Here is a 19,556-nt window from a genome sequence, read left to right on the forward strand (position 1 = left end):
AGTCACACACAGGAGTCCTCCATAAAGGGAAATCCACCCTAACATCTCAGATTACGTCCTATGGCGACCGGCAAATATTGACGAGGAAATGACTGGGAGATCTGTAAGGCCCTAGTCATGAGCCAGCACATCGGGCAGTCAGGGCTAGATTCGGTCGCTGAGCTCTTGGAACGAGGTAGAAAGAACACTTTGGTAGCTGCACCCACGACTGAGTAGCCCTCTTTAGGATCCACTCTGCTCACTCCACATGGGGAAGGGGCTAGAATAGGTGCCCTAAAAATAGCCTGCTTCAAATCTCCTAACTGGCTTACTGTGAAACATTAACTTTGTAGCCTGGCATTAGCGCACACTAATGTATAGTGCAACCAGTGACAGACCGGAGAGGAGAACTGCAATCATCGCTAGAGAACTTAAGAGATGCTGGGTTGACAGAGCTGCTGTTTCTGAAACCCGTCAGGCAAAGAAAGGAGAACTAAAGGAGGAGAAGGGTAGCTACACTTTCTTTTGAAAAGGAAAAGCTGCTGATGAGCCCAGGATCCATGGGGTTGGATTTGCCATCAGGAACCAGATCATCAGCCACCTGTCTGAACTTTCAGTGGGGATCAGTGGGTGTCTCATGACCATCCGTCTAGTGCTTGCCAACAACCAGATGGCAACAGTTAAGAGTGCCTATGCCCCTACTTTAGACTCTTAAGGGGAAGTAAAAGAGACCTTCTATGCCTGCTTAGACAAGACACTGTCAAGAACCACCAAGGAGGACAAGATTATTCTCCTAGGAGACTTCAACGCCAGGGTCGGCCGGGATCAGCGCCTCTGGAAGAATACTACAGGAAAGGAAGACATCGGGAATGTCAACTCCAATGGAGTCCTGCTTCTTGGCAAATGTGTTCAGTACAACCTCACCACCAAAAGGAAAGCCTTAAGTGCCTGGCAAAATGATGTAACCTGCAAGGCTAAAAGGGTGGCTCACTCCAGAGCCAAGGCAGGCATCCAGAGATGGGTGAGGGAGCTTAAGAACACTTGGTGGGCAGAAAAGGCTCTTGAAATTCAGCGACTGGCAGACTCGGGTGACACCAAAGGCTTTTTCAGCGCTACTAAGGCTGTCTATGGTCCAGGCAACTCCAGCTTAAACCCCCAGTGCTCAAAGGATGGATAGGAGCTGCTGAAGGATTAGTCCATTAATGCCTGATGGAAGGAGCTCTTCCAGGAACTCCTCAACCGCAACAGCACAGCTGAACCAGACATTGCCAGTCACATTCCCAAGAGTCCCATGAGAGAAGACATTGGGGAACCTCCTACCATGGCAGAGGTTAAAGATGCCATCAGCAGCCGTAAGAACAACAAGGCCACTGGTCTAGATGGGATCCCAGTTGAGATCTTAAAGGAAGGTGGACCAGAGCTCCCGTACCACATCCACATCCACACCCTACTCCTCAAGGTCTTGGAAAAAGAATTTCCCTCAGAGCTCAGGGATGCTCCAATAGTGGCCATATTCAAGAAAGGGGACAAAGCGAAATGTGGAAACTACAGGGGCAAAGTCCTCGCTCTCATCCTCGCAAACTGACTGCTACCCCTGGCTGAGGAAGTATTCCCAGAAGTGTGGCTTCCACCCATCCAGAGGTACAGCACACATGATATTTACAACAAGCCAGGAAAAAATGCTGTAAACAAAGGCAATCTTTGTACATGGCTTTCATAGATCTGACAAAGGCTTTTGACTCAGTAGACCACCAGGCTCTGTGGAGCATACTATCAAGTTATGGCTGCCCTGACAAATACATCAGAATACTGAGGCTTCTACATGACGGCATGTCAGTCACAGTGCGCAGCAACAGTAGCTCTAGTCAGAGCCCTTCACTGTGGAAACAGGAATGCATCACTGCACCCACCCTGCTTGCCATCTTTATTGCTGCCATACTCCACCTCATTGGTGAAGAGCTGCCACGGAGGATCCCAATACTGTACAGAACTGACAGCAGGCTCTTCAACCTTAATAGGTTCAAGGCCAAGAGCAAAGTCTGCACAACCACCATCATGGAGCTTCAGTAGGCAGACGATAACGCCATTGCAGCACACGCTGCCAAAGACCTGCAGGACATTCTGAATGCCTTTGCCAAGGCATACAGAGCCCTGAGTCTAGCATTAAACATCAAGAAGACCCAGGTCCTATCAACCTCCACCCAACCAGCCATCTACCCAGCCAACCATAAAATTGGACAGCAAAATTCTTGAAAACGTCGATCACTCCCCCTACCTTGGCAGCCTTCTCTCCTCAAAAGCTGACATCGACTCTGAGGTCAACCATCGCCTGAGTTGCGCCAGTGGCGCTTATGCCAAACTCAAGAAAATAATCTTTGAAGACCCGAGACCTAAAGGCCAAAACAAAACTCCTGGTCAACAGAGCTTTTGTTCTCCCCACCCTGCTGTATGGAGCAGAGTCATGGACCACCTACAGGAGGCACCTGAGCGCCCTGTAACAATACCACCATAGATCCTTACGAAAGATCCTGAGGATCAGCTGCAAGGACAGCTGCACCAACATCAGTGTTCTGGAAGAAGCCAACATGCCAACCATCACCATCACCATAATGCACCACCAACTCCGATGGACAGGCCATGTCATCTGCATGTCCAACACATGGCTCCCCAAAGAGATCCTGTACCCCCAGCTGAAGGAAGGTCAGCGAGCTCCCGGTGGGCAAAAGAAATATTTCAAGGCCAATATCAAAACCAGTCTGAAGAAATTCAAAATCACACCGAGCAACTGGGAACACATTGCACTGGATAGGCGCTCCTGGAAGAAATCCATGCAGAAAGAAAGCTGCACGTCATGAAATGGAATGCCACTGTGCCGCAGAGAAAAAGCGACAGCACCACAAGAAAAGAGAGAAAAGGGCTCAACCACCACCACTTTCCCCTGTACACACCGCACCAAAGTATGTGGATCGCAGATTGGCCTCTACAGCCACCTGAAGGCCCACAAGTAGACAACCCAACAGAGAGAACAATCATACTCACTTCAAGTGACCGCCGATGATGATGATGAGTATGGCATATGGGCATGAATATTATGTAGTATAGTATTGACCGTTCTGGTGTGTGTGTGTACATGTGCATGCATGTAATGTATAATGTGTTTCAGACTGGGGAGTTTTTCACTTCAGTGTGTCATGGTGTCTGTTCAGACTTTGGTTCTTTATTGGACTGATAATTAAAACGCAGACAGAAATAAGCAGAATACCTGTTTGTACTGTAAATGTCAGATGTGAGAGATCAGCTGATGCCCTGCAGCAGTCTAACTGAAGTCACTGTGTCCCGGTGGTTTTAGAAATGGGTTTTGTCTTTACTGCTGAAACACTGTTTATGAAGCAGGCAGAGCTGTGTTGACAGTCCGGTTCACTGTCATCAGACTGGTAAAGCTGGTTTTTATTTATCTAAGACAGCTGTGTCTTCAGAAAGGCTACCGAGTCTCAGTAAAGAAGCAGGTTTTACACAGTTGTACTTCATTAAAGAAAGCTGTATTTTACCCGTCTCCTCGGTAGGGATGGTGTCTGTAGCAGAGCGCTCAGTTTTGTTATGACTGGAATTAGCCTCTACATCCTTAGACAGTACTGAGAGACAGAGACAGAGACAGAGACAGACAGAGACAGAGAGAGAGAGTTTACTACACAGCAAAAAACAAAATCTGAGTCTTAGAACTATCAGAAATATCTTTTTGTTTCAGTAATCACGTCCTCATCGAGAGCTGAGTTGATGTGAGGTCACTGCTGACTTCAGGACGTTTATCTCGAGTTCTCCAACTTAGTTTATTTCATCTAAAGGGCATTTTTAGAAATGGAATATGAAAGTTTTGTATGGAGAACTGATTTAAGTGGTTTTCTTGAATAATTACATGAGTAAACAGAACGAGTTATAGTTCGGATTAAATAGAATATCTTAAAATCCATTATGCTCAACGTGTTTCTGAATTTCTGGTCTCTCAGAAGTGATCTGATCTGGTTTCTGACAGTTCACTGCACCGGCAGATTAGTTTGCTCGTTTTCTGACTTGAATACGTTAAATCTCAGTGTGACAAAAGACCCACGACTTTATAATCATGACAACAACACTATAAACAACAACAAATAAACAACAATAATAATAATAATAACAGTGATAATAATAGTAACAACAGAGTGATAATAATGGAGTATGTGGTCCAGTACCTGGGATGTCAGAGAGTGGGGCAGACATGCGGGGGCCAGGTTTAGAGTGAGACTGAGGGGCGGAGTCATCTGGTAAAACAGTACCTGAGAGAGAGAGAGAGAGAGAGAGAGAGAGAGAGAGAGAGAGAGAGAGAGAGAGAGAGAGATTAATTAATGTCTTATCTTCCCTCTGTTCTGTGTTCATCGGGGTGGTGGTAGATCATCGGGGTGGTGGTAGATCATCGGGGTGGTGGGTACATCATCAGGGTGGTGGTAGATCATCGGGGTGGTGGTAGATCATCGGGGTGGTGGTAGATCATCGGGGTGGTGGGTACATCATCGGGGTGGTGGGTACATCATCGGGGTGGTGGGTACATCATCGGGGTAGTGGTAGATCATCGGGGTGGTGGTAGATCATCGGGGTGGTGGTAGATCATCGGGGTGGTGGGCACATCATCGGGGTGGTGGTAGATCATCGGGGTGGTGGTAGATCATCGGGGTGGTGGTAGATCATCGGGGTGGTGGTAGATCATCGGGCTGGTGGTGGTAGATCAGGACACAGCCCTTTACCCTGTTTAGAGGCACTGCTACCTTCATCACCACATCTTCCTGACAAACACACTCTGAAACTGAAGGACACCAGTCTTCTGCTGGACTGGACTGGACTAGACTGGACTGGACGTTGTGGCTTGAAGCGGTCGCTTTGTCTGCCATGTGTTTGAGTTTGAAAAGTCTAAATTTGTCCAGAATGCACAGAGAAGTAGTCCCACTTAGGACAGTCAACAAAATTAGAAAGCTTTGTGCAACTGCGTTTACATGCACAGGTGAGTGGAGCAACGGTTCCAGCTCGACTAGGCCATGAAACTGCACTGCTGTCGTCCCAGCACACGAGAACCGCTCGACTAGGCCATGAAACTGCGCTACTGTCGTCCCAGCACACAAGAACCGCTCGACTAGGCCATGAAACTGCGCTACTGTCGTCCCAGCACACAAGAACCGCTCGACTAGGCCATGAAACTGCGCTACTGTCGTCCCAGCACACGAGAACCGCTCGACTAGGCCATGAAACTGCACTACTGTCGTCCCAGCACACAAGAACCGGCAGAGAATCGATTTGTTGACGGAAGTATGTCCCACCCCAGTACGGTAGGTGGCGATATGCCCCCTTTCAGCTGGTTGCAATTGGGTGAAAGACCGCCGCGGGAACTATGGATCATGTACAGAACGCCTAGGCCAGTTCAGGGCCAACTGACTCACGCCCACGTTGATTGACAGGCCTCTTGATCCCAGGCCTAACAGTAAAAAGCAACTAAGTGCGAGTTTCTGGTGTTTTCTGGTGCTGTTAAAGGCTGGTTCACATCTGTAAAAGTCGTACAGTTTGGAGTAAAATACACCCGCGTGTTGTGTTACTTCTGTATTTCTTCCACTTTACATCTAAAAGTCCAACTTTTCAGTTATCTATGTAAACATACCTCCATTTGATATGGCCAGAGCCTTTAAACAGCTGCCATCTTGTAAATCAAACACCTGTTTACAGGCGTCCTGTCCCAGGTCTGTTTTGTACTGTGTAGTTTTACTTCCTGTTGTGCGTTTGTGAGACACGAACAGGTTGTCCTGGTGAGCTGTGACACGTGCTGAGAGAGGTTGTTGCTGTTGTTTTGTGTTCAGTGAACCAAGCATTGCTGCTGAGGCCACCGAACCAGTCTGACCACACACACACACACACACACACACCCGCAGTGCAGAAAACAAGGAAAGAGGAAGTAGAAATACGACGCTCGTTATCAGAGCTTCAAATCTGCATGCTATTGCCACGCCAGACACAGCAGGACAGTTTGAACTCCGGCCATGTTAAAACGACTCACAAACAACAGCCAGGATCCATGGACTCACACCAGCAGCAGTACAAGTACAGGTTAATGTCATCGCAGCAGCAATAAGCCACAGTAGTAATATTATACTTTTACTGGTTCCACTCAGACTGGGAAATGACCAGCAGCCATTTGCTGGTCTACTGTGAATGTAAACTGGTAAACTAAACTAGTAAGCTAGTAAACTAGTAGGCTAGTAACCTAGTAGGCTAGTAAGCTAGTAAACTAGTAGGCTAGTAAGCTAGTAAACTAGTAAGCTATTAAGCTAGTAAATTTGTAAGTTAGTAAACTAGTAAGCAAGTAAACTAGTAAGCTATTAAGCTAGTAAACTAGTAAGTTAGTAAACTAGTAAGCAAGTAAACTATTAAGCTAGTAAGCTAGTAAACTAGTAAGTTAGTAAACTAGTAAGCAAGTAAACTATTAAGCTAGTAAGCTAGTAAACTAGTAAGCTATTAAACTAGTAAACTATTAAGCTAGGAAACTAGTAAACCAATAAGCTAGTAAACTACTGAGCTAGTAGCTGTGTCTACTGTTAACTATCTCTACTGTTAACTGTCTCGTTCAGTAGACAGTTAACGACTAGAAGCTTTAATAACACACGTACAATCTACACACACATACACACAATACACACTAAACACACGTACAATACACACTACGCACACATACACAACACACACTACACACAATACACACCACACACAAACTACACACAATACACACATACACACTACACAAAACACAAACACACATTCACACTACACACATACACACACATACCTAATACACACTACACACTCCAACACACTTCACACTACAAACACATACATACCCTACAGCAACCGTAACATAAAACAAGCTACATTGTGTGTGTGTGTGTGTGTGTGTGTGTGTGTGTGTGTGTGTGTGTGTGTGTGTGTGTGTGTGCGCGCGCGCAGGGCAGCTCGGCAGGCTTGTGTGTCATGTTGTTCAGCGTTTAAGAGGCCAGACACCGGATACGTGAAGCAGCAGGTGGCTCTGCGGCGCAATGGATAGCGCATTGGACTTCTAGGCTAGCTTCAGGATGAAGTGATTCAAAGGTTGTGGGTTCGAGTCCTACCAGAGTCGCTCTTCTCGATCACCCAAACCGGCTGGATGAGTTCAGGCATGGAAAACAGACTAAGTGAATGACGTCAGAAGATGGAACGCTAATAAGATGGCCGTCACAGCAGGAGCAAGAGCACTGAAGGCCACCGCCCAAAGTTCCTTAACTAATTCCGATCTGGGAGTTCTGCATTTGAACATGGCCTGCCAGCCTGTCCAGGGTGTCTCCCCGCCTGCTGCCCAGTGACTGCTGGGATAGGCTCCAGCATCCCCGTGATGCTGAGAGCAGGATAAGCGGTTTGGATAATGGATGGATGGATGGAACGTAATGAAGTCTATGACCACTTTCCACGGTGATTGGCCGGGTGTGATTGGGGGTTACAATGGGCAGGGTGGGCGTCAGGGTAGCGTAGTGGTCTATTCCTCCTTTCCAAACCCTGTGCAGAGCATTTCCAAACCCTGCCCAGGGCGTTTTGCAAACCCCGTGCAGAGGGTTTTGCAAACCCTGTGGTGGAAACCAGCACAGTGTGCATGGGGGGGCCAAACAGAGGGAAACAGGTTTGCTGTGAAACTGGTCCACGTTAGTGTGGATGTGCTCACAGCTATGAAGGACTCCAGCCCACCTTACATGAAGGAGGGGAACCCACACAAACACGGGGCACACGTCAACTCCACTTATATGACCTGGAGTCAAACTCACAACCTTTTAGCTACATAACGACAGGAATGGAGCCCCTTACCTTTGTCCCACCACATCTCGTCACGCACGAGTCTTCCTATTGGGACCATAAGGACACCACCAGACACCCTGCTCTTCTCTGACCCGCAGCCCTGGTGCCATGTCAATCAATCAGAGGGCACAATGCTCTTAGGACCCGCCCACTCACAGTAACACACCCGCCTTCATACTTCTGCAGCAGCACGCTCCTGACATGCTGCGAGGAACTTCAGTTTGGGTCCAAACCGTTCCAGCAGTACTGTCATGTGTGTGCCCACTGTGGGACAGAATGGCACAAAATGTGATGCCTGTGTTATGCAAGAAGGTCCTGGGTTCGAGCCCCAGGGTAGTGGGCCCTGTGATGGCCTGGCGGCCTGTCCAGGGTGTCTCCCCGCCTGCCGCCCAATGACTGCTGGGATAGGCTCCAGCATCCCTGTGACCCTGCATAGGGATAAGCGGTGTGGATAATGGATGGATGGATGGATGGATAGCTAGGTTTTGGAAGAGTCTGGTAACCCTTTCAGATTTGTACCGATCAGCCTGTTGCCGTTAGCGACAGCTGCTTCAGGTTTGATGTGACCTGCCATTTTACCAGCGGCACAACCCAGGTAAGTAATAACACCACCAACCTCACTACCACACCAGCCACCATGTTAGCAGAGTTAGCATCAGTAACGCTGGGTGAGTGGCTTTACTGTTGTCATTAGTGGTGTGAGCAGGCAGGGGGCGCTACCTGTCACTCCGCTGCAGGCGGCCAAGCACTCCTCCTCGCTGTTGAAGTTGTTGCCGTTGGCCTCGCAGCCGCCGTAGATGAAGATTTTGCAGGTCTGGTTTGTGACGTTGTAGTAGAAACTGGGAAACGCGGCGCGGCAGGAGCCCACCTTCATCGGCTGACGACACCGGTCTGCACGGAGAGACACACAAGTTTACTGATGACACACAAGTTTACTGATGACACAACCCTACCAGAGGTCTGCACAGAGAGACACACAAGTTTACTGATGACACACAAGTTTACTGATGACACAACCCTACCAGAGGTCTGCACAGAGAGACACACAAGTTTACTGATGACACAACCCTACCAGAGGTCTGCACAGAGAGACACACAAGTTTACTGATGACACACAAGTTTACTGATGACACAACCCTACCAGAGGTCTGCACAGAGAGACACACAAGTTTACTGATGACACAACCCTACCAGAGGTCTGCACAGAGAGACACACAAGTTTACTGGTGACACACAAGTTTACTGATGACACAACCCTACCAGAAGTCTGCACAGAGAGACACACAAGTTTACTGATGACACAACCCTACCAGAGGTCTGCACAGAGAGACACACAAGTTTACTGGTGACACACAAGTTTACTGATGACACAACCCTACCAGAGGTCTGCACAGAGAGACACACAAGTTTACTGATGACACAACCCTACCAGAAGTCTGCACAGAGAGACACACAAGTTTACTGATGACACACAAGTTTACTGATGACACACAAGTTTACTGATGACATAACCCTACCAGAGGTCTGCACAGAGAGACACACAAGTTTACTGATGACACACAAGTTTACTGATGACACAACCCTACCAGAGGTCTGCACAGAGAGACACACAAGTTTACTGATGACACACAAGTTTACTGATGACACACAAGTTTACTGATGACACACAAGTTTACTGATGACACAACCCTACCAGAGGTCTGCACAGAGAGACACACAAGTTTACTGATGACACACAAGTTTACTGATGACACAACCCTACCAGAGGTCTGCACAGAGAGACACACAAGTTTACTGATGACACAACCCTACCAGAGGTCTGCACAGAGAGACACACAAGTTTACTGATGACACAACCCTACCAGAGGTCTGCACAGAGAGACACACAAGTTTACTGATGACACACAAGTTTACTGACAACACAACCCTACCAGAGGTCTGCACAGAGACACACAAGTTTACTGATGACACAACCCTACCAGAGATCTGCAGAGAGAGACACACAAGTTTACTGATGACACACAAGTTTACTGATGACACAACCCTACCAGAGGTCTGCACAGAGAGACACACAAGTTAACTGATGACACAACCCTACCAGAGGTCTGCACAGAGAGACACACAAGTTTACTGGTGACACACAAGTTTACTGATGACACAACCCTACCAGAGGTCTGCACAGAGAGACACACAAGTTTACTGATGACACACAAGTTTACTGATGACACAACCCTACCAGAGGTCTGCACAGAGACACACAAGTTTACTGATGACACAACCCTACCAGAGGTCTGCACGGAGAGACACACAAGTTTACTGGTGACACACAAGTTTACTGATGACACAACCCTACCAGAAGTCTGCACAGAGAGACACACAAGTTTACTGATGACACACAAGTTTACTGATGACACAACCCTACCAGAAGTCTGCACAGAGAGACACACAAGTTTACTGATGACACACAAGTTTACTGATGACACAACCCTACCAGGTCTGCACAGAGAGACACACAAGTTTACTGATGACACAACCCTACCAGAGGTCTGCACAGAGAGACACACAAGTTTACTGATGACACACAAGTTTACTGATGACACAACCCTACCAGAGGTCTGCACAGAGAGACACACAAGTTTACTGATGACACACAAGTTTACTGATGACACAACCCTACCAGAGGTCTGCAAAGAGACACACAAGTTTACTGATGACACACAAGTTTACTGATGACACAACCCTACCAGAGGTCTGCACAGAGAGACACCCAAGTTTACTGATGACACACAAGTTTACTGATGACACAACCCTACCAGAGGTCTGCACAGAGAGACACACAAGTTTACTGGTGACACAACCCTACCAGAGGTTTGCACAGAGAGACACACAAGTTTACTGATGACACAACTCTACTAGGACATTGGCACGCATATCAGCAAAGGAATCACGGCATGTTTACTTTATTTTTCTTCTTAATCCAATAAACTTCCTGCCCTGCACACCGTCTGCAAGGACACATCTGTTGTTCACTGTTAGAAGACAGAGAGACCAAATACACTCTCCCTCTCCCCCTCCCCCTCCCTCTCTCTCCCTCCCCTCCCCTCTCTCCCTCCTCCTCCCTCCATCTCTCCTCTCCCCCCTCTCTCTGTCCCTCCCTGACACACCTTTCATTCTTCCACCCCAACACTGATCCAGTCGTTTTTTCTTCTATTGTCTCTTATGGAAACTGCTAGAGTGTCAGAAGTCAGACCTGAGGGACCAGTCTGACCGCCGACTCACAACATACGTGATCATGAGAAATACAAATGAGGAGGACTCGTTACACTGCATGAGCACATGAACCAGCATCATGATCCCTGCATGGTCACATGAACCAGCATCATGATCCCTGCATGATCACATGAACCAGCATCATGACCACTGTCTGATCACATGAACCAGCATCATGATCCCTGCATGGTCACATGAACCAGCATCATGGTCACATGAACCAGCATCATGATCCCTGCATGGTCACATGAACCAGCATCATGATCCCTGCATGGTCACATGAACCAGCATCATGATCCCTACATGGTCACATGAACCAGCATCATGATCCCTGCATGGTCACATGAACCAGCATCATGATCCCTGCATGGTCACATGAACCAGCATCATGATCCCTGTCTGATCACATGAACCAGCATCATGATCCCTGCATGGTCACATGAACCAGCATCATGATCCCTGTCTGATCACATGAACCAGTATCATGATCCCTGCATGGTCACATGAACCATTATCATGATCCCTGCATGGTCACATGAACCAGCATCATGATCCCTGTCTGATCACATGAACCAGTATCATGACCCCTGCATGGTCACATGAACCAGCATCAAGATCCCTGTCTGATCACATGAACCAGCATCATGACCCCTGCATGGTCACATGAACCAGCATCATGATCCCTGCATGGTCACATGAACCAGCATCATGATCCCTACATGGTCACATGAACCAGCATCATGATCCCTGCATGGTCACATGAACCAGTATCATGATCCCTGCATGATCACATGAAGCAGCATCATGACCCCTGCATGGTCACATGAACCAGTATCATGATCCCTGCATGGTCACATGAACCAGTATCATGATCCCTGCATGATCACATGAACCAGCATCATGACCCCTGCATGGTCACATGAACCAGCATCATGATCCCTGCATGGTCACATGAACCAGCATCATGGTCACATGAACCAGCATCATGATCCCTGCATGGTCACATGAACCAGTATCATGATCCCTGCATGGTCACATGAACCAGCATCATGATCCCTGCATGATCACATGAACCAGTATCATGATCCCTGCATGGTCACATGAACCAGTATCATGATCCCTGCATGGTCACATGAACCAGCATCATGATCCCTGCATGGTCACATGAACCAGCATCATGATCCCTGCATGATCACATGAACCAGAATCATGATCCCTTCATGGTCACATGAACCAGCATCATGATCCCTGCATGGTCACATGAACCAGTATCATGATCCCTGCATGGTCACATGAACCAGCATCATGATCCCTGCATGGTCACATGAACCAGTATCATGACCCCTGCATGGTCACATGAACCAGTATCATGATCACATGAACCAGCATCATGATCCCTGCATGATCACATGAACCAGTATCATGATCCCTGCATGGTCACATGAACCAGTATCATGATCCGTGCATGGTCACATGAACCAGCATCATGATCCCTGCATGGTCACATGAACCAGTATCATGATCCGTGCATGGTCACATGAACCAGCATCATGATCCGTGCATGGTCACATGAACCAGTATCATGATCCCTGCATGGTCACATGAACCAGTATCATGACCACTGTCTGATCACATGAACCAGTATCATGATCCCTGCATGGTCACATGAACCAGCATCATGATCCCTGCATGGTCACATGAACCAGCATCATGATCCCTGCATGGTCACATGAACCAGCATCATGATCCCTGCATGGTCACATGAACCAGTATCATGATCCCTGCATGGTCACATGAAGCAGCATCATGATCCCTGCATGGTCACATGAACCAGTATCATGATCACATGAACCAGCATCATGACCCCTGCATGATCACATGAACCAGCATCATGATCCCTGCATGATCACATGAACCAGCATCATGATCCCTGCATGGTCACATGAACCAGCATCATGATCCCTGCATGGTCACATGAACCAGCATCATGATCCCTGCATGGTCACATGAACCAGCATCATGATCCCTGCATGGTCACATGAACCAGCATCATGATCCCTGCATGGTCACATGAACCAGTATCATGATCACATGAACCAGCATCATGATCCCTGCATGGTCACATCAGTATCAACATCTCAGGTGTTCAGATGAGCAGAGACGAGGTGTTTCGGTGACGGGGTGGACAGAGGAAATGAGACGTCTTCCTATGAGGAACTGTGTGACAGGTGGACAGACAAAGATGTCTGTGTAAAGATATGGGACTCGTACTAATAAGGAAAATAGTTTGTGTTGTTATGACTACTCAAGTATCCTTATTATCGGGTGTGTACGCTAACTCATGAGTCGACAAAACAGAAAACGGACTCACATGCTGATGTTAAAGACAGACAACGTCCACGCTCAGCTGTACAGATGCAGAACGTGTGTAAACACAAGAACCCGGCCAAGTGGTGAAGTACACTGTGTATTCCTGCTGCTTCTCCACCTCTCTACTGCACCCCCCGTTACTTTGGACAGTTGACCCCAAGTATTGAAACTCATCCACCTTCATCACCTCCACTCCTTGCTTCCTCACCATCCCGTTGTCCTCCCTCTCATTCACGCATAGGTATTCCGTCTTGCTCCTACTGACTTTCATTCCTCTTCTCTCCAGTGCATACCTCCACCTCTCCAGGCTCTCCTCCACCCGCACCCTACTCTCACTATAGATCACAATGTCATCCGCGAACATCATCGTCCATGGAGACTCCTGCCTGATCTCGTCCGTCAACCTGTCCATCACCACTGCAAACAAGAAAGGGCTCAGAGCCGATCCTTGATGTACTCCCACCTCCACCTTGAACCCATCTGTCATTCCAACCACCACCTCACCACTGTCACACCGCCCTCACACATATCCTGCAGCACTCCTACATACTTCTCTGCCACTCTTGACTTCCTCATACAATACCACACCTCCTCTCTCGGCACCCTGTCGTAAGCTTTCCCTAAATCTACAAAGACACAATGCAACTCTTTCTGGCCTCCTCTATACTTCTCCATCAACATTCTCTTCTCATAGAATATGTACTATATTGAGGTATTTATTATGTATATTGAGACATATGATATGTATGTTGAGCTATATATGTACTATATTGAGCTATATAATACGTATATTGAGATAGTATATACTATGTATATTGAGCTATATAATATGTATATTGAAATACTTATGTATATTCAGCTACATAATATGTATATTGAGATATATACTGTGTACGTTGAGATATGTATGTATATGGAGATAGCATATACTAGGTATATTAAGCTATATATATTGAAATATATAATATGTATATTGAGCTATATAATACATGTATTGAAATATATATGTATATTGAGATATATAATATATAGAGATATATACTATATATACTGAGCTATATAATATTTATATTGACATTATATACCATGTATATTGAGATATATAATATTTAATATATTGATGATATATAATAGTATATTGATTTATAATATTAATATATAATATATAATAATTATATATAATACTATAATATATAATAAGGATATATAATAATAATATATTGAGATATATACTGTATATGTTCAGATATACACTATGTATATTGAGCTATATAACATGTATATTGAGATATATACTATGCTGTCTGCTGTCGTCGCTACACGTTATCTTGTCTTCCTGTCTCGTCTGTTCAACAGTCAAAGCAGAAGGCCATAAAAGCTGGATGACCATGTTCACGAGCCCTGATGAGCTCTGACTGTGTGGACGTTAAAGCAGCCGTCAGGTGGGCTGGGCCAAGGAGCATGCCCCCCCCCCCAAACATCTCTAGCACCAGCCGCCACTGCACGTGAGTGAGTACTTTGTGAGTTACTTTTCTTCTTTTCAAATCCATAAATTAAAGTAGTAGTCCACATCCCCAGAGACCACCTGCACCAACACACTGGATGAACAAACCACTTTCATACTGACACTGGAAATCCCCAAAACACACACAACACACACACAACACACACACACAACACAACACACAGTCAACACACACACAACACAACACACACACACAACACACAGTCAACACACACACAACACAACACACTCAACACACACACACAACACACGCAACACACACGCAAAACACACGCAACACACACACAACACTGCGCCACCGTGTAGTATAAAATACATTAAAAGTATTGTCTAGTATAGAAACATTATATACTAAAACGTATTTATTCTACAAAAGTCCGTATTTACACGAAACAAAACTACTGTGGGAGAAACGTAGTCGGGTACAACTGTAACGAGAGTATTTGTAACTCGTTACTTGGCGTGTGACAGAGGAGAACGGAGGGAATCGGACAGGTGAAACCGGTCTCACCTGTATTTGTGGCGTTTGTCGCGTTTGTGGAGTTTTGGACTCTCGCGGGTGCGACGGGCAGCTCTCCATCCGGACTCTGCCGGGTCCTGGTCCTGATGCGGGAGATCTCAGACTGTTCGTCCGGCTGGAAGGCACACACGTCCTCCCCGCGCTGGTTCTGGCAGCCCACCAGGATGCACTGCGGACCCGTGTCCTGGGGGTAGGCCAGCATGGCCACCTGACACTCGGGGTGGGCGCAGCACTCCTGCCGGCACCGCTCCATGTCCGTCACCTCCTCCAGGAGCAGCAGGTGGCGGGCCCCGGCCTCCAGAGCCCGGGGGTCCAGGCCTCGGTTCGGCTCCGCGGCCCCCTGCCAGTCGCAGCTCCGTCCGGAGCTCATCTGCGGTAACAGAGACAGCAGCAGCGAGAAAATGACGTAGCGCACCGCCATGGTTTGAATCTGGAATAAAACCCTCGACGCGGATAAAAACCCCGTCCCGGAGCAGGCCTGGTGGTTTTCAGAGGAGCAGAGAATGAACGAGTGAAGGTTCGGCGTGAGTCGAGCCGGGCCGCAACAAACCACTTCCTCGTCTAACGACTTCTGCGTCCTCAGGCAACGGAGCGACAGGTGAGTCCAGCAGGCCCCGCCCCCTCGACAACTTACTACGCATGCGCTCTCTGCACTGACGGAGCAGGAATGCGTTGTTGAACAATTACATGTTTATTTGAACAATAAACACACACATAATATATATATATATATGTGTGTGTGATTATTGAATAAATAAACAGATAAATAATAGTAATAACAACATAAAATAAAAAGGCACTTTGCACGAACACAAAAGTAACGACAAAAGAAGACAGCAGAACAATGAAACGAAGCAGAGAGCCAGACCTTTATACAATAGAGTGCAAACACATCAAAGGGAAAATAAAATCCAAACTCAAATGAGACGAATCACATTAGAGTTGAGCGAAGTGAACGTTTGTGTTCTGCTCGCCTGCTTGTAGTGATGCAACACCGATGCTCCGCTACAACAGCAGCTACTGCTACTGCTGACTATGAGGAGGAGGAGGATAAGGATGATGAGGAGGAGGATGAGGAGGATGAGGATGAGGAGGAGGAGGAGGATGATGATGAGGAGGAGGATGAGGAGGAGGAGGAGGATGATGAGGAGGAGGAGGATGAGGAGGAGGATGATGAGGATGGTGAGGAGGATGAGGATGAGGATGATGAGGATAATGATGATGAGGATGAGGAGGAGGATGAGGAGGAGGAGTATGATGATGATGAGGATGATGATGATGAGGAGGATGAGGATGAGGATGAGGATGATTTGGTGCTGGTGAAGAGTGCGTCAGTAGAACTCGCCCACAGTGAGTTGAAAGAGTCCAGCTAAGTGTTCAGTGCCGTTCTTAACCGTACTGGATCTGGCTCCTGGTCTGTTGAGTCTCTGTCGTTCTCACTGTGCCATTAATAATAATGGCCACAAGGTGGCGGTGCGTCATCAAGTCAGTTTTATTTGGGGAGCCCAATATCACAACCTACACGTTTTGCCTCAGGGGGCTTTACAGCAACACAACTTCCTGTCCTTAGACCCTCACACCGGATAAGGAGCAACTCCCTAAAACCCCTCAGATGGGGGGGAGGGGGGGCTGAGGGAGAGCAGAGGAGGAGGAGGAGGAGGCTCTCTCTCTCTCCCAACACCGACAACGTAACATGATGCTGTGTTTACACAATGTACACAACACCACTTCGCAGGAGCCTAACACAATTATAATGGAATAATAAGGTACATGAAGGATATGATGAGGAGGATGCCCGAGCAGCGTCCAGCCCTGGACCCGAGCCACGTGACCACCATCACCATGGAGACCAAGGAAAGGTTACACGTCTTTGTGACCACAGTTGTAAAAACCAGGTCCAGAAAGTAAATGTCCAAACCGCGTATTTGCTCCAACCACGTCGGTGAACCGGGGAGCGGTGTGGACCGGGAACCTGCTGGTGTGGCGCATGAGGTGCATGACGGGAGCAAATACACGGTCTGGACCTTTGCCTCCCGGACCTGGTCTTTACACCTCTGTTGTGACAGAAGGATATAACCATGAAGCAGGATAACAACATTATATGGATTCCTCACATATATCTCATAATGGATATATATATATACAGTGCATCCGGGAAGTAGTCATACCCCTTCCCCTTTCCCCACATTTTGTTATGTTACAGCCTTATTCCAAAATGGATTAAATTCCTCTTTTTCCTCATCAATCTACACACAATACCCCATAATGACAAAGTGCAAAAGGTTTTGTAGAAATTTTTGCAAATTTATTAAAAATAAAACTGAAATATTGCATGTACATAAGTATTCACACCCTTTGCTGTGACACTCAAAACTGAGCTCAGCTTCATCCTGTTTCCACTGATCATCCTTGAGATGTTTCTACATCTTGATTGGAGTCCACCTCTAGTAAATTCAATTGATTGGACATGATTTGGAAAAGCACACACCTGTCTATATAAGGTCCACTGTTGACAGTGCATGTCAGAACAGAAACCAAGCCATGAGGTCAAAGGAATTGTCTGTGGACCTCCAAGACAGGATTGTATCGAGACACAGATCTGGGGAAGGGTACAAAACAATGTCTACAGCTTTGAAGGTCCTGAAGAGCACAGTGGTCTCCATCATTCGTAAATGGAAGAAGTTTGGATCCACCAGGACTCTTCCTAGAGCTGGCCGCCCAGCCAACTGAGCAATCGGGGGAGAAGGGCCTTGGTCAGGGAGGTGACCAAGAACCCCGATGGTCACTCTGACAGAGCTCCAGTGTTCCTCTGTGGAGATGGGAGAACCTTCCAGAAGGACAACCATCTCTGCAGCACTCCACCACTCAGGCTTTTATGGTAGAGTGGCCAGACGGAAGCCTCTGCTCAGTAAAAGGCACATGACAGCCCGCTTGGAGTTTGCCAGAAAGCACCTAAAGGACTCTCAGACCATGAGAAACAAGATTCTCTGGTCTGATGAAACCAAGATTGAACTCTCTGGCCTGAACACCAAACGTCACGTCTGGAGGAAACCAGGCACCTCTCATCACCTTGCTAATACCATCCCTACAGTGAAGCATGGTGGTGGCAGCATCATGCTGTGGGGATGTTCTTCAGCGGCAGGAACTGGGAGACTAGTCAGGATCGAGGGAAAGATGAATGGAGCAAAGTACAGAGAGATCCTTGATGAAAACCTGCTCCAGAGCGCTCAGGACCTCAGACTGGGGCGAAGGTTTACCTTTCAACACGACAATGACCCTAAGCACACAGCCAAGACCACGAAGGAGTGGCTTCGGACAAGTCTGTGAATGTCCTTGAGTGGCCCAGCCAGAGCCCAGACTTGAACCCCATTGAACATCTCTGGAAAGACCTGAAAATAGCTGTGCAGCGACGCTCCCCATCTAACCTTACAGAGCTGGAGAGGATCTGCAGAGGAGAATGGGAGAAATACCCCAAATATAGGTGTGCCAAGCTTGTAGCTTTGTACCCAAGAAGACTTGAGGCTGTAATCGCTGCCAAGGGTGCCTCAACCAAGTACTGAGTAAAGGGTGTGAATACTTATGTACATGCAATATTTCAGTTTTTTTATTTTTAATAAATTTTCAAAAATTTCTACAAAACCTTTTTCACTTCATCATTATGGGGTATTGTGTGTAGATTGATGAGGAAAAAAAGGAATTTAATCCATTTTGGAACAAGGCTGTAACATAACAAAATGTGGGGAAAGTGAAGGGGTGTGAATACTTTCCGGATGCACTGTATGTTCTACTTATATATATATATATATATATATATATATATATATATATATATATATATATATATATATATACACACACACACACACACACACACACACACACACCACACACACACACACACACATACATACATACATAAAGAAAATGCGATGAGGGGATGCCAAGCACCGTCACTATGGAGACCTGGGAGGAGGACTGTTAACTTGCAGATAGATAGACAGA

General features: G+C 47.0%; 1 protein-coding gene and 1 non-coding gene across 3 annotated transcripts in view; one reads left to right on the forward strand and one right to left on the reverse strand.

Annotated features, from left to right (window-relative positions):
* Positions 1 to 16,124, reverse strand: part of spint2 (serine peptidase inhibitor, Kunitz type, 2) — a 30,951-nt gene extending 14,827 nt beyond the window's left edge. Inside the window, exons 1-4 of one of the 2 annotated variants that reach the window (XM_056283204.1) lie at positions 15,546 to 16,124; positions 8,590 to 8,760; positions 4,206 to 4,289; positions 3,528 to 3,611 (exon numbers count right to left, since the gene is read on the reverse strand). In XM_056283204.1, coding sequence (XP_056139179.1) covers positions 3,528 to 3,611; positions 4,206 to 4,289; positions 8,590 to 8,760; positions 15,546 to 15,975 — 769 coding nt within the window. In that variant the 5' untranslated portion in view covers positions 15,976 to 16,124. The remainder of the gene's footprint in view (positions 1 to 3,527; positions 3,612 to 4,205; positions 4,290 to 8,589; positions 8,761 to 15,545) is intronic. The other variant, XM_056283205.1, reaches the window with a different exon arrangement.
* trnar-ucu (transfer RNA arginine (anticodon UCU)) lies at positions 7,069 to 7,162 on the forward strand. Its single transcript has 2 exons — positions 7,069 to 7,105; positions 7,127 to 7,162. It is a non-coding gene; the product is annotated as a tRNA-Arg (tRNA).
* Positions 16,125 to 19,556: the final 3,432 nt, after the last annotated feature.

This window comes from Lampris incognitus, chromosome 7 (assembly GCF_029633865.1).
Source record: "Lampris incognitus isolate fLamInc1 chromosome 7, fLamInc1.hap2, whole genome shotgun sequence".
NCBI lineage: Eukaryota > Metazoa > Chordata > Actinopteri > Lampriformes > Lampridae > Lampris > Lampris incognitus.